Here is a 13,917-nt window from a genome sequence, read left to right on the forward strand (position 1 = left end):
GCAATAAACCCGTTAGTGGCGACGTAATGTGCATATTGGAGAACAATAAACGACATACGTGAGACGTACCTACGCACTGGCTGTCGATAAATTCGTCACTCGTCATTTTTTTTGACAAGTGTCAGGTCACCATGTATCTTGCTGTCGCTACCACTCGCTACACCACAGATACTTATCAACTGTTTATATAAACAATTACTCGATAGTAAAATAAAAATATAAAACATAATATTTGGTAAATAGTTATAAAAATATCTGGGGGACTAAAACCTTGTATAAAAATCGTAAATTTAATGCCTGTTTATTTTTATCGTGGCATCGATATCGATACGGATCGTCACCAGCCCGCAGGTGCACGTCGTCCGATGTGCGGTTCCTCTCGAATCATCGGCGCCGGCAGATCGACCAGCCAGACGACCGAACTCTTTAATATTTATTTACACATGCAAATATCAAGCACCCACCACACGAAATCGCAGCCAAATGCTCAAAAGCTCACACTAACGGCAGTGGTACTACCTACCTTACAAAAGCGACATGACAGCGATAATTTTGGGGTATCGCAGCAAAATTTGAAACGAGAAAGACACGCTTAAAAATTATCGCTAGTCCGTGGTTCTTGTTGGTTAGATAATTCACGTGCCGGTCGTTTAAACCGTCATGACTAATTTTACGAGGTTCACAATACACTGATGATATTCGCGCTCGTAATTGCGTTAAGTAATGTGTTCGTTTTCATTATCTCAATTCAAATTCTATATTTAGAATTTACTATGTAATTTTCTTGGGCAATCAACTGCATTTTATTAGACTTGTTTTGTTTTTCGCTCTTCTGTTGTTTTGAATGATACGAGTGGGTTTTGTTCAGTGAACACAATTATTGTAACAATTTTAGGTAGAGGCATATTTGACCGACTCGCGTACATTTTTATTTGATTTGAAGTTCATTCTTAACTTCTTAAGAATAATTATCAAAGGCCAATAATGAGATATTTAATCTTGAATACCATTTTCCTCTCACAAACTCTTATAAATAGTCTATAAAGTGTTTATTTCTACATGTCCGCTTAATGAACAAACTAGTCGCTGTATGCTAATCTGACCAATATGCTTACAAAGTTATTAAAAGTCAGTCTATCTTATCATGTAACAAATTATAATGTTAATGAAGCTATTAACAACATTTATTAATTCACGGAGGTCATGAAATCAACCAGACATCGTCTTAATGATGTGAAAACAAGTATTTAAAGCTACATGCGTGTTGGTCGGCATGGTACGGGCAGCCGCCAGCCGCCACGGCGCGGTCTAGCCGACCAACGGATGTTTTCCAGACAGAAATATTATGTTATTCACTTAAGTGGATATTAAATACGTAGAAGTAGGCGCTAACTGCCGCTAATTTCACCTAAACGTTACTGCCGCATGTACGCGCCTTACCTAGCCATTTTTATGGACGAAATATTCAAGCTCAATGCATTGGAACTCTAGAATTGGGACGAAAATTTCATTGAGACTTGGTTATGTAGCGGACTCTGCCGCATACCTGCAGTTCCTTAGTTTTATTGCCTATTCAAATACGACCGCATTTTTCGGATTTGAGAGCACCGCTTATTATTTTGGGACCGCAAATGACATGACATTGGCAGCCGATATAATATTTATGTTACGCATAAAAATATGGCAATTATTTTGAAGAACCAATTAGTTTGACGATGACGATGTCTTATGGATGCAATAAAAAATGATCTTTTTGAAAATGTTGTTTTTAAATTTAACTTCGAATGCATTACATTGCAGGGCAGAGTCCTCTTAATTGGAATATATAGGATCGAACATTTATAATGGTTACTAATTTAAGTTTCTGAATATAATAAAAACGCTATAATTCTTAATCTAATGACTAAATTATAACATCGATGTCATTTGCCTAAATGAGTTATATCGCTTCGAAAATATTTTTACACGAAAAGCATACAAAATGATGAAGCTAATATGCATTTAAGAATACGGATTTTTTATACAAATATACGAAAATCATTTTCATTAATTAAATATTTTCTTTCATTTGCACTTTACAAGTGTCACTCGGGACACGTCGCTGTTGTCACCGTCACTCAAAAGCGTGCTTCCTTCACGTCTCGCTTCGATGCAACTATTCGTCTCCCTAGCCAACTAATCAGTTTTTATGCTACATTCATTAATAACTTCTTTCTTTAGAATATTTATAATTTTAGATAAGTTGGAATTCTGTCTAGATTGTGCTAGGTTTTACAACTGCTCTGTAGAGTATTTTTGCGACATTTCTTCTTTTTGACTAAAGCAAATTAAGGGCGATTTGAGGTGCTCTCTTATGTTGCCTGTTGTTTTTGACGTTCAAAAAGTGGTACATTAAACCCTAATTTGAGTAAATGTATTTTGATTTTAAATTAGGGAATTCTGTAACAGGTGACTTTCAAAAAAGTCTAAAGGGAGAATCTTTTACTCGTAACAATTATCTATAAATGTAATTCTTGAAATATGGAAGACTTACTAGCAAAACTTTCAGATGCCAGTCTGCTTTTTCTTATCATTAAATAAATAAGACAATATTTTATAAAAAATTACTACTGCTCGATTTATAAGTATATTAATAAATTATTATTTTCATTCTCCTAAGTATTTTCTTAAATACTCTGTAATTAACAAGTGAGGACTTGTTATTCTCTGTCAGTCTAACTTACTGTTATTTTTCTGTTTAACTGTAATAAGTTTAGGCACTTTCTTCTTAACAACATATTTAAATAACGTATCAAGTAATACTTATTACTATGCTGTTGCTAGGTCAGTTCTCAACGCTTTTTAACTATTCATGGGACACTGAAAATGAATTGTAATATTCATTTCATTTTACAGCACCTAGCAACTACGTGGTGAGGTTTTCAGAGGATTTGATCTTAGTTTATTTTCATTTGAGTTTACTAAAGAAGTGGGATAAGCAGAGTTTAAATGTTTTACGTTTTCGATATTTAGAGTTCAGTTAACATTGTTTTGTCACCGTTTAAAAACTGAACGCGGTTTTATAGCTTTGTGTAAGTTATAATTATTGAATGGTTCGAAAATATGTTACCGATATGAATTTATTTCTATTTAAATGTTAAAAAAATACTTTTCATGCTTTCAAAAATAGATCTTAGAAATTGGATTTTCGTCGAAGTTGGTTGAATTTTATGGTTATTGGAACTAAAACTATTTTTATTAGAATATCGTTATAATCATTGTTCAAATCAAAATCGAAATGTATTTATTTGAAGTGAGCCTTTTCAGGCACTTTCTAAACATTTATTTTGATTCTAGTTACGTTAGTTGATTCTATTTAGTTATTATATTGTAAATGAATAAAACAGTTAAATACGTGAGGGGTTAAAAAATCGATTTGACATTTATTATAAGGAGTCAAAACAAACAGCTGAATCTCAAGCAAGTTTCAGTAATATTAAGTGAGGAGAGGAAAAAAACGTAATATTCACAGTTCGTAAAAAGCAACTTTTTCCTTATTTTTTTTCTCAGAAACTGAGGAATATGTTTAATTCAGATATTTATAACTAAACTCTTTATGAGAGTTTAATTGCTTCTAAGATACGAAGGTTGATGTCTATGACTGTATAGATATTAGTCAGAGACAACTTTTTCCTCATGCGGACGATTAATAAATGTCTCAGCTTTAAATTTATTGATAACTTTTTTTTAACATTTGACGGATGGCGGTAAATATTATAGGTACTTTAGTTTCTGAGAAAGAGATCTTGGTTTTAGAGTAATTAGATAAAAGGTAATTCAATTTTGTTTGATGTTTGTTCTGAATAACAAAGCTTTAAGACTTGAAATAGGAATAAGGCTGTATAGATTTATTGTAAGTCCTATCGAATCGCAAAAACATTTGAATAAGAGTTTCATATGTTTTTTATTTTAATTTAAGGAAGTTTTTAGTTGGCACAAATGTGTTTAAAAGAGGTGTTATTATTACTATATTAATTTTACTATATTATATAATATTACTTTTACTTTAAGTGTTTGATACTTTTAATGCTTTCCGCACTTAGCGTCAAGCAGAACTATGTTTTGTAAGGAAAGAGAACTAACTAAGATATAGTTTAGTCTGGTGAAATTAATGTTTTTGATTAAAAGTGTTTAATAAATTTTTGGTATTTTTTTACTTTGGCACTTGAGGATACAGTTTTTAAACTTATTTAATTTTTGACAAGAATTTAGACAAAATCTTTTTAGCACATATATACACACAAATTTATGTTTTTAGAAATGCTTCATCCAAAAATAGTTTTTTACGGAATATACCTGTAAAGTTCTTTTAAAAGTTTTTTAGCACTTAAAAATGAATAAACATTTTTTATAGTGCGAAATATATGACTGGAATTGTTACAAAAACACTTCAGTATAATATCAGTAACGATCCTAAAAAGTTTTGTTAAAACCAAATATTTATTGAATAAAAGCCTGGTTTGATAAAAGTCGCAACATTTATACGATATTATTATAAGTTTGGACATTTAAAACGGTCCGTCTGACGCGTAACGCCGCGCGGAAGCCGTCCCACCGGTCTCACCGCCTTACTTATCACATGTCGCGATTAATTCATCCCAATTAATTATACTCTACCTACACACACAAATAAACACTCCCAACCTAATAATATATTAGAATCACACACGCTATTTATTATCTCACATGTTTAAATTCCAAAATAACTTTACAAAAGCACACGACAGATAAAACGGTCAGGTGAAACAATGAACACATGCAGCTGTGCCAAATGATCTCAATACACAATAACGTACCCATATAGAAAGTGAGAAAACGAGGACCTTGCCAAATAACCTTATGAATATCAAACACGCTGAATGTTCACCAAATCGAAAACTTCTATAACCCTACTGAAAGTTTAGGAAACTTCTAAAACTTTAAAACTTTTCACTGATACTGTTTTATTCGGCGGAAATCAACTTAATAATATCAAAACGAATGCTGTAAACTTTACGGAGTGCAATTTCCCGAACGCGTAAAAACTTTAAGTATAAGCAACTTTTTACACTCGGCCTACAGTACTTTAACGAAATTATAATAAACTTATGGTAAGGTAATTTACTTTGCGCTTTCAGTAAACCGAACGTTACTTGAAAACTTGTACATGTAAGAAACTTTTCGTGTTACCGGGTGAATAATTTGAATTTAAAAGTTTACGAAATGCAGTTTTTCGAGCAAAGTATCGACAAGTGGTGTGTGACCGGTGTAAGTATAGAATGCAATGCTCACCTGCTGCCGGGCGCGCAAGCACGAGCGGCAGCACGAGCAGCGGCAGCAAGGGCAGCCGCATGCTCCCGCTAGCGTCGCATGCCGGCGCGTGCGGCGCTCTGCGCTCCACGCCGGCCGCCGCGGCACTGGGCCGGCTGCGAGCGGGCGCGCCGCCGCGCACGTGCGCGCACACCCACCGCACACACGTGCCGCGCCTCCTGCAACAAGTGACCGCTGCACCTCCCCGGCCACGCATCCGACGCTGTACCCCTGCGGAGAGCCGACGCAGACTGAGCGCGGCGAGGCGCGCGCGGCCGAGCGCCCGCCGGTGCAAGTGCAGCCCCAAGCGCGCGAGTGGTGGAGTGTCGACGACCCGCGCCGCCACGCGACCAGCGGCCTTCCGCCGCCGCCAGAGACGCCGCCACAGATGCACCACTAACTAACACACATTTGCATCTTATTTCCTCTTATCAACTCATTACCGATTTTATCAATTATGTATTATATACCGAGTCACGGACAACAAATATCCGAGTGAAGAGTTCCTTTATTTTAATTCCGTTTCAGATTTAAATAATTTATGGGTTACGTAATAACGAGTCACATAGTTGTATTGAAGTTAATCTGATTAAGCATGCTCAATAATAGCGTTGGATCAATGAACTTCATGTCGGTTAAGCGTTGAAGTCTTTTCAAGGGCGCTTATTACGTTACATTCCTAAAAAACAAGTTTGTCTTGTGAGATGAAATATTTCGTCTAATTCTGATATTGTTCTAATACTATTTAATTGACTGATTAACCATATTGTATGTTTACTTATGCTCGTGTTCTACATCTATTTAGGTTAAATTATAATAATTGTATGAAGATTGAGATAAGACACCCAGTCCGCGGAAAAGGGTATATGTTATGCGAATTCTTAAAACATTTTGTCGTTTATTTCTCGGGCTAATGATTTTGAGAACGCACAGTAGCCGGCCACCGATTATTAGTGGTAATGGTTCAAGAAGTCCGCCTTGATTGCGGGTCTGCGGCGCGCCGCCGGCGGGGCGCTGGCGACGCGCGACGCGACACACACCATATTATCTACGTCTCGTGATTGACCACTCGACTTGCATTCAACGGTACCATCGGATTTAAGACCTCACTCTTCATGCCGAAATGGATCGCTGGCGAAAATGTTCTTTTAATTATAATCATAAAATATTCTTTGATACTGCACAAAGTATCACTAACCGCCTATACCTATACGTTTTTCTGCATAATAAGCAGGTACGAACTACGTGTACGAATGTTATAGGTATCATTAGTATCTGTCAAATTAAATGGTCACAAACACAGTCGTTCGTGATTATCGTGTCCTTTTCCATGTAAATGTCATTTTTTGTCTATCCGCAAAAAAATGAGTGAGCGACTTTGATGTATGCACGAGATGCATCTAGTTTGCAGACAAATGTCATAATTTATGTAGCATTCTCAGAAAAAATAAAGGAAGAATTCAAAAATGGAATAACTAACCAGACAGTGAGTCATGATTATGCAAAAAGGTTTTATGCTAGTGATTAGCAGTTAAGTTCTAATGTGTCTGTGGGTCTGTCTATAAATCATTATTATGAGGTGCTTGTACAGATACTCATGTTTATCCCCGTTTTACTTTATCAAATAACGTTAGTTATTTAATTAAGAGTAACATTATAAAAAATAGGAAAACTCGATTTTACATTTCTCAAATTTCCTTAACGTCATAATAACCTTGTTACGTTTAATGACGTAAGACAGATAGCTACCAAGAGAGCAGCAGACAGCATGTCGGAGACTTTGTCAGACATGAGTCAACGTCACTATTTAACAACTATAGTTACGACTGTCATGGTGTGACACTTGTAAGTGGGCACTTATAAGTGTCCAATTAATAATTACTGTAAAGCCTCATTTGCAGTCGGCGACTTAATATGATTATAAAATTGTAGTGATACAAAAATGCAAAGCGTAGAAAATTTAGAAATGGATTTTTAGTTGTAATATAAGACAGAAATAAAAGTTCTAACCATTTTCAATTTCACCAAAATCAGTGCCAATTTCAAGCAGTCAAACCAGACATGCTAATCAAATGCAGATCTGTGTAACATCAAATATGTAATCCGACAAAATCTAGACAGATAATATGATATTTTAGTCGGACATATTTATTTAGTTGGAGCTAAGCTAATAATTATAGTGTGTATAGATTTATGGAGTGATTGATCACGGGATTCGATTCGTCGGCGGAGCGTAGGCACGCGTAGGTGTGCTGCTCACTCAATTATCTATTTATTGCAGGGTTGTGTTGTATAGAATACCTAGAATTATGTTATGTAATAATATATAGGATGACCTAAATTTTAAACTAGTTGACAAAAATGTAAAAGTCGCTCTTTGATAACCCGACAAGGGCCTTGAGGGAGAAGAGACCCTAAGATCATAATAAAAGAAGTTATAGTAAAAAAAAAACAAACGATATCGGAACCATGGTGCTATTTAATTTATTTAATCTATTGGAAAATATTCACGTTCAGAATGAAAAGGGAAATAAAACACAAATTCTGAATGTTTCTTTGCTTTGCTTTGTTTTAGAGAAAAAACTAACAATATGATTTTTATCATCGTTCAAATTAAACCCTCATTCAAAAATAAGAACTAACAAAAACATAATTAAATAAAGAATAACAAAAAAAGAAGACCCGTTCCTTATTTAATTTAAAATTTCCTGTGCATTTCGTGAAAACCGTTGGGTGACCTGTGCAAGGCTGCCAGTAATTGCACAAATGACAGACTTTACATTTCCGCCTCCGTGATCCCCAATCATGTCATGTGTTCCATTTCGTTAATTTCGCAAATAATACACGAACCGAAACGCGAATGTATAATTTTCGAAATTACTCTTCATTTATGTTGGTTTACGTTTCTATTGCTTACTTGTTATTGTAATATAAGTTTAACATAACATTTAATGTTTGCAAGTTATTTGCATGTCTATTTGTTTATTTTGCTCCGGATTCCGGGATGCGTTTAGGGCAGAGCGAATGTTACGTGAGTTTACACTAATGCTATGCTGCGGGTGTTGCCGTAAATCTGCAAAATCTAGTTCGCCGCTATAAAGTCGTTTGAAGTTTCTGTGTTTAGCAGATGCTGTGATTTTGACAGGGTTTTAGTGGTTTTCAATGAAGATATATAGATTATAGACAGTTTCGATATTTAAAATGATTGAGTTTCTCTATATTCTGGGTATGATTGAAATGTTTTTTTGGGTTGCGTAGTCGGAATGTATGTAAAGCTCGGGTGAATGCTGTCTCCTTATTGGGGAAGGGGGTTAGGCTTCCGGCTCTCCTGTGGCCGTGTGAAACTTACTCAGAATGTTGTCAATGCACTATGGACAGATCTGTGAGAGAGTGGCGTTTCTACGGCCATAGAGCATTATTACTTTTTATGGACGATAATTCGAAAAAAAATCATCATATAAACGAGCAAGCAATTCTTGGGTCTTTTTAAGCAGTTTAAAAATAACTCCGACCAACAAATCACAATATAAATGGGTCAAATTCCTGACTATACTTGGCTTCTTATTGGGCTTACTTTGTTGCAACAAGCCTTTTAAGGTCTGTGCGCTTATTGAGTCTTTAATTTAACAGGCTCATTTTTTTAAATAGATTAATCTGGAATATCTTATAATTTTCAGGAATAAAAATAGCATATATGTTACATACGATCGAATTGAGTGACCTCCTTTTTTTAAAGTCGGGTAAAAAAATTGTAACTATGTATTTTTTTTTTACAAATTTCGACATCTTATTCGATCACAGTCGATCTACTATTTTTCGACATATTCTCGCCCTTAAGAAAGTTTGTCAAACGAAATTAGACCTTAGTTGTTATTAAGATAATTAGCTGTCTCTAATAAGATTCTTAATAGTTCTGGGATAAAGGTGAAATACAATGCATCGTCCTTGAACACTTGTTCATATTGGTGGTCTGCACCAATTTAACTAACTCAATAACATACCTTTAGAAATCGTTACGTAAAATAGAGTTAGCTTGCTCTGCTGTGAGTTTATTCGCAATTTCTTCTCCATAGCTGGAGCACTTAGGAAGTGCTCAAAGCCGGGAGATAAGGGGTGTTGTATTTTGTAACGTTCAAAACATGCTACTTGGCAACCTATCTTAATTATCTAATTTTGATTTAATCTAGCAATTTGTAGTTTTTATACTTAATTTCCGCGGTGCATGGCAACTTGGGCCTCACTCAGTTGCTATTGTCTTTTCTCAGCTGTAGCATACCTCTTGTTTTTGTCTCCCGCTTATTGTGCAGGGGATTGGAAAATCCTACTTCTTCTAATTAATTTCGATGCGAGTTCCAAGACCGAAAATCATATACCTGGGACTTACCGATTTAGGTGGTTTTCGTTGTTGATATTGGTTTACAGGAGTTGCAATGATGGGCATGTGGGCCTAAACAAAGATAACAAAATACGTAGTTTATTATTCTGAGCACAACCCTAATCTTAGTGCTAATAGTGTTGAGCAATCCGTGTGTTTATAATCGGAGTCCCGTCCGTCTGTCTGACGCGCTCTATTTCACCCCACGTATAATTACACCTTTTATACGTCAAGAAACAATTTAAATAACATAATGCTTTCAATAAGCATGTGTAAATTTAATTTTGAACCGTGCCAGATATACTTTGACTGTTGACACTCTTCTAAGGCTAAAATGTAATGGATTTATAGTTACTTGCCATTTGCACTAATCAATATAAATGCACCAGAAAGTTTTATGAAATGTTGCTTATAAAGGCAAGAAAGATAATAGCGAGAGAAAATCTGTTTACCGAAATGTAATTAAAAATCGCCAGCCCGCAAGTTAATTGCAAAGGAAGTGAATTGACGACGCAAAATTTTATTCGTCAACTTTCAAAAATATCTTTGCAAAAATCGTTGAGAAGATCAGCTTATTACATTTTTATAATACTAGCTGTTGTCCGCGACTTCGTCCCCGTGGGTAGAAGATGTAAGTTATGATTTATACCTGCCCTATTTTTCACATTTTCCATTGTATCTTCGCTCCTATTAGTCGCAGCTTGATGGTTTATAGCCTAAAGCCTTCCTCGATGAATGGTCTATTCAACACAAAAAGAATTTTTCAATTTGGACCAGTAGTTCCTGAGATTAGCGCGTTCATACAAACAAACAAACAAACAAACAAACTCTTCAGCTTTATATATTAGTAGGTATAGGTATAGTAGTATAGTATAGAGTATAGATATACTATGGCTAATCAAAAAAAAAATACCGTTCATTCCGATTTTACGATTTTATGAAAGACCGTTACATTGTGTCTTGCAAATGAAGTGTTAACTACTTTATTTCCCATATTAGTTAATACAGTTACCCAGTTCATGCGTTTCTAGGCGACCGCCTAACACAAATCTCTAAAAGGAATAAAGTATGTGGATATATTTAAATTTCCTCTCAGCTAATGTCGTTTGGACCAAATTAGTATGAACTAGCTGATACCCGCGGGTCCGCTCGCTACAAATCGAAAATTACGGGAACGAAAAATCGGTATATAAATTGATCCTGGTCATGAACTATCATAGTGTACCAAGTTTCGTCTAAATCCGTTCAGTGGTTTTTGCGTGAAAAAGGCACATTTCGTACATTTTAGAGCCTATGTGTTAGCCAAGTTGTCACCTATTTCCATACTTAGTTACATCGAAATAAGTCCAGCCGTTTCGGCGTAAGGTGGTAACAAACAACCACCCATACAAACTTTCGCGTTTATAATAGTAGTTAGATAAGTAGTGACAGATTAGTCTGGGACATACTTCCACGTACTACTGCCAAATTAGTTGCATACTATGATTGATAAATGCTGGAGATTCGTTGAATACGTTTTAATGAACTTGACCTGAAGGTCCTATGCAGGTCTATTCTATATATCTACGTACGTTAAATACACATACTTAAATATAATAATTGAAATTTAATTAATATAATTTCCTTTTTTGAAAGGTAGACGTTTAATATTCGCGAGTTAAGTGTTCCATTACAATAAAGCCTGGTTTTATGGACGTATTTCTGTTAAAATTTGCAAAAATGTTTGAATCGATTGCATGATTTTTTGGAACGAATGTAAATTGATACACTGTAGACAGAGCTAGCCAAGTTGTCAGCTATTTTTATTCTCATTTTATCGAAATCGGTCGAATCGATTGTGAAGTGGTAACACAAGAACATAAACTTTCGCTTTTGAGATGATGTAAAATATTAATAATTATCTAAAATAGTATATTCTCTCTACTGTTAGCTAGTCCCATTCCATTTAGCTATCTTCGCTGGCACTTCGATACTCCCAACAATCCTCAACTACCAATGAATTATGACACTAACTCGCAGGTATGAATAAGATTCATCCACAAACATGCATCAACAGGCCCATGCCATAGTGAATTACATCACAATATGCGAGGAATCTACTTGAGATCCCTTAAAACACGGAAATGCATGATGTAGTATTCTTGGACGAGAACACATTGCTATAGCTTATTTTAGACTGGAATTATTTGACTGCATGAATAGCCGACTGGTTGAGGCCATCACGCCAAACCCACTGTGCGCGACCTGTCGCGGGTTCGAACCCCGCGTAGCGTTTGTGTGATCAATGAATTCTTGGCCTGCGTCTTGTTCCTCTTTGTGCATATGAACTGAATGAATCTGCGGAATCTGCGTCACAAGGATTGAATTCCTGAATACAAGAGTCGTTATATAAAAAAAGGTTATATTGTAAATACCTTGTTTTTAGTACACTATGTGACTCGAATTGAAATTCTAGAAATACAAGGATTGTTACAAATATATGTTTTAGCACGCTGCAACTTTAATTATAAGTAATTAAATTTATAATAAGCTATGTGGCGTGACCTAGTAATTGTAAGAAAAACTCGTTTAGCAGTACCGCGTAACTTAGAAGGCCTTAGTTATTAATACTTATAGAATACCAAAGTCCGTTTAATAGTTGTTATTTTTATGGTAAAGAATGTTATTATAGGTAATGCTAGTCGTAGTTTTTAAAAACCGATTTCTTGTCATATATACCTACCTACTGTTCTGTGTAGTATATGTGTGCTGTTGTCATTTCAATTTGAATTCCGTTCAGGCGGGATGAAGTACCAAAAAATATACATAGGAAAATTTCATTCATAGATCTTAGATATTTATACTTAGCATTTTTTTTGCTCTACACTTTCCTTATACTATTTTCCGAGAACATTTAACCTGTAATTTTCTTAGTATTAGACCACCAAAGTGAATGCTAATTATGATTAGTTTGAAGAACAAAAATAATTTAAGAAGAGTTGCCAAGTAGGCGGGTTTCTACACTATCTGCTATAGGTCTATACAATACAACAGAAACTGTGATGTATTTATGGTTTGCTATTTAATTGAGATCATTATTTTCAAGTGGCTATATTTTCGCAAAACTAAAATATTTTCAATTCCCAATAAGTATGTTTGCAGTAATTCAGTAAAGAGTTTGTTTATGTGACGAAACGATCATTCTATTTTTAAATTAGTGTCCTTTTAATACGCATACAAATAGTTAAAATCGCATCAATTCGTTCAACATGAGTTTCTTTTAGTAGACGTGACATGTATTTTTGTTTACGTGTGTGTAATGTTAAGGCCTCCAGTTTAGTTAAAAGCTGTTGAAAACTCTTCCTTTTCTTCAGATTACAGAGAAGATAACAGTTACTTTTCAAGTTTTCAAAGCTCAATTAAAAATTGTTTATTATGCTACGTGTTTGTTGCTGAAAAATTTATTTAAGCTTATGTTTCGTTTTTTATGAATGCTGGCAAAATTCTTCCTCCTTTTAATTCCACACCTCTCTATAATTCGCGATATTAAACATGTTATTTATACAAATAACAACGATGGCCATCCAGAACAAAATCAACACACAAGAGCCGTGACACACTGACACTCGCTAATTACCGCTGACATTTGGCAGGCGCGAAGCGATCAACATCAAAGCCGCTGCATCGCTGTTGCTACTCGCCGGCCGCGGTGCAATAGCGGAGCGATCGCGACAGTCCACAGAGGTCGCACCGCCCCTTCACCATTAACTAACTCAATAGCAACCATTAACAAATACCAAGAGACTAAAACCTTACAAATATGCGGCCAGGCGCGCGATGCCAAGAATTTGGTCGAATCGGCAACTTTACACACTACTTGTTTACCTCGCCGGCAACGGCTATTTCTGAATGTTCACTATATTTACGGACACAATACCGGTATAGTACCGTTAATTCGTGTACACACGACAACTATGTACCCTGTACCTGCAGTGCGATCGAGAATCGAGATCACGACGAGTTGTAGACGTGATAAATTTTATGTCACTTTTAAAAATCACTGTCATAAGTACAATAGGAATAAATAAAGGGTTAAATAGTATGTTAACAGTCATTGAGAGTAAAAACGAATAGAACCGTAATCATATGCTTTGTTTTATGTTTCCTCTCTGTTTTAAGTATCTCGTAAACAACTTTTAATTATTGACGCATCTCACTTCTTTACAAAAAAAACG

General features: G+C 35.4%; 1 protein-coding gene across 1 annotated transcript in view; it reads right to left on the bottom strand.

Annotated features, from left to right (window-relative positions):
- Window positions 1-5,727, bottom strand: part of LOC113504211 (follistatin) — a 29,521-nt gene extending 23,794 nt beyond the window's left edge. Inside the window, exon 1 of the mRNA XM_026886390.1 lies at window positions 5,311-5,727. Within this exon, the coding sequence (XP_026742191.1) occupies window positions 5,311-5,545 (235 nt within the window). The 5' untranslated portion in view covers window positions 5,546-5,727. The remainder of the gene's footprint in view (window positions 1-5,310) is intronic.
- Between the last annotated feature and the right edge of the window lie 8,190 nt (window positions 5,728-13,917).

This window comes from Trichoplusia ni, chromosome 2 (genome assembly GCF_003590095.1).
Source record: "Trichoplusia ni isolate ovarian cell line Hi5 chromosome 2, tn1, whole genome shotgun sequence".
Classification (NCBI taxonomy): Eukaryota; Metazoa; Arthropoda; class Insecta; order Lepidoptera; family Noctuidae; genus Trichoplusia; species Trichoplusia ni.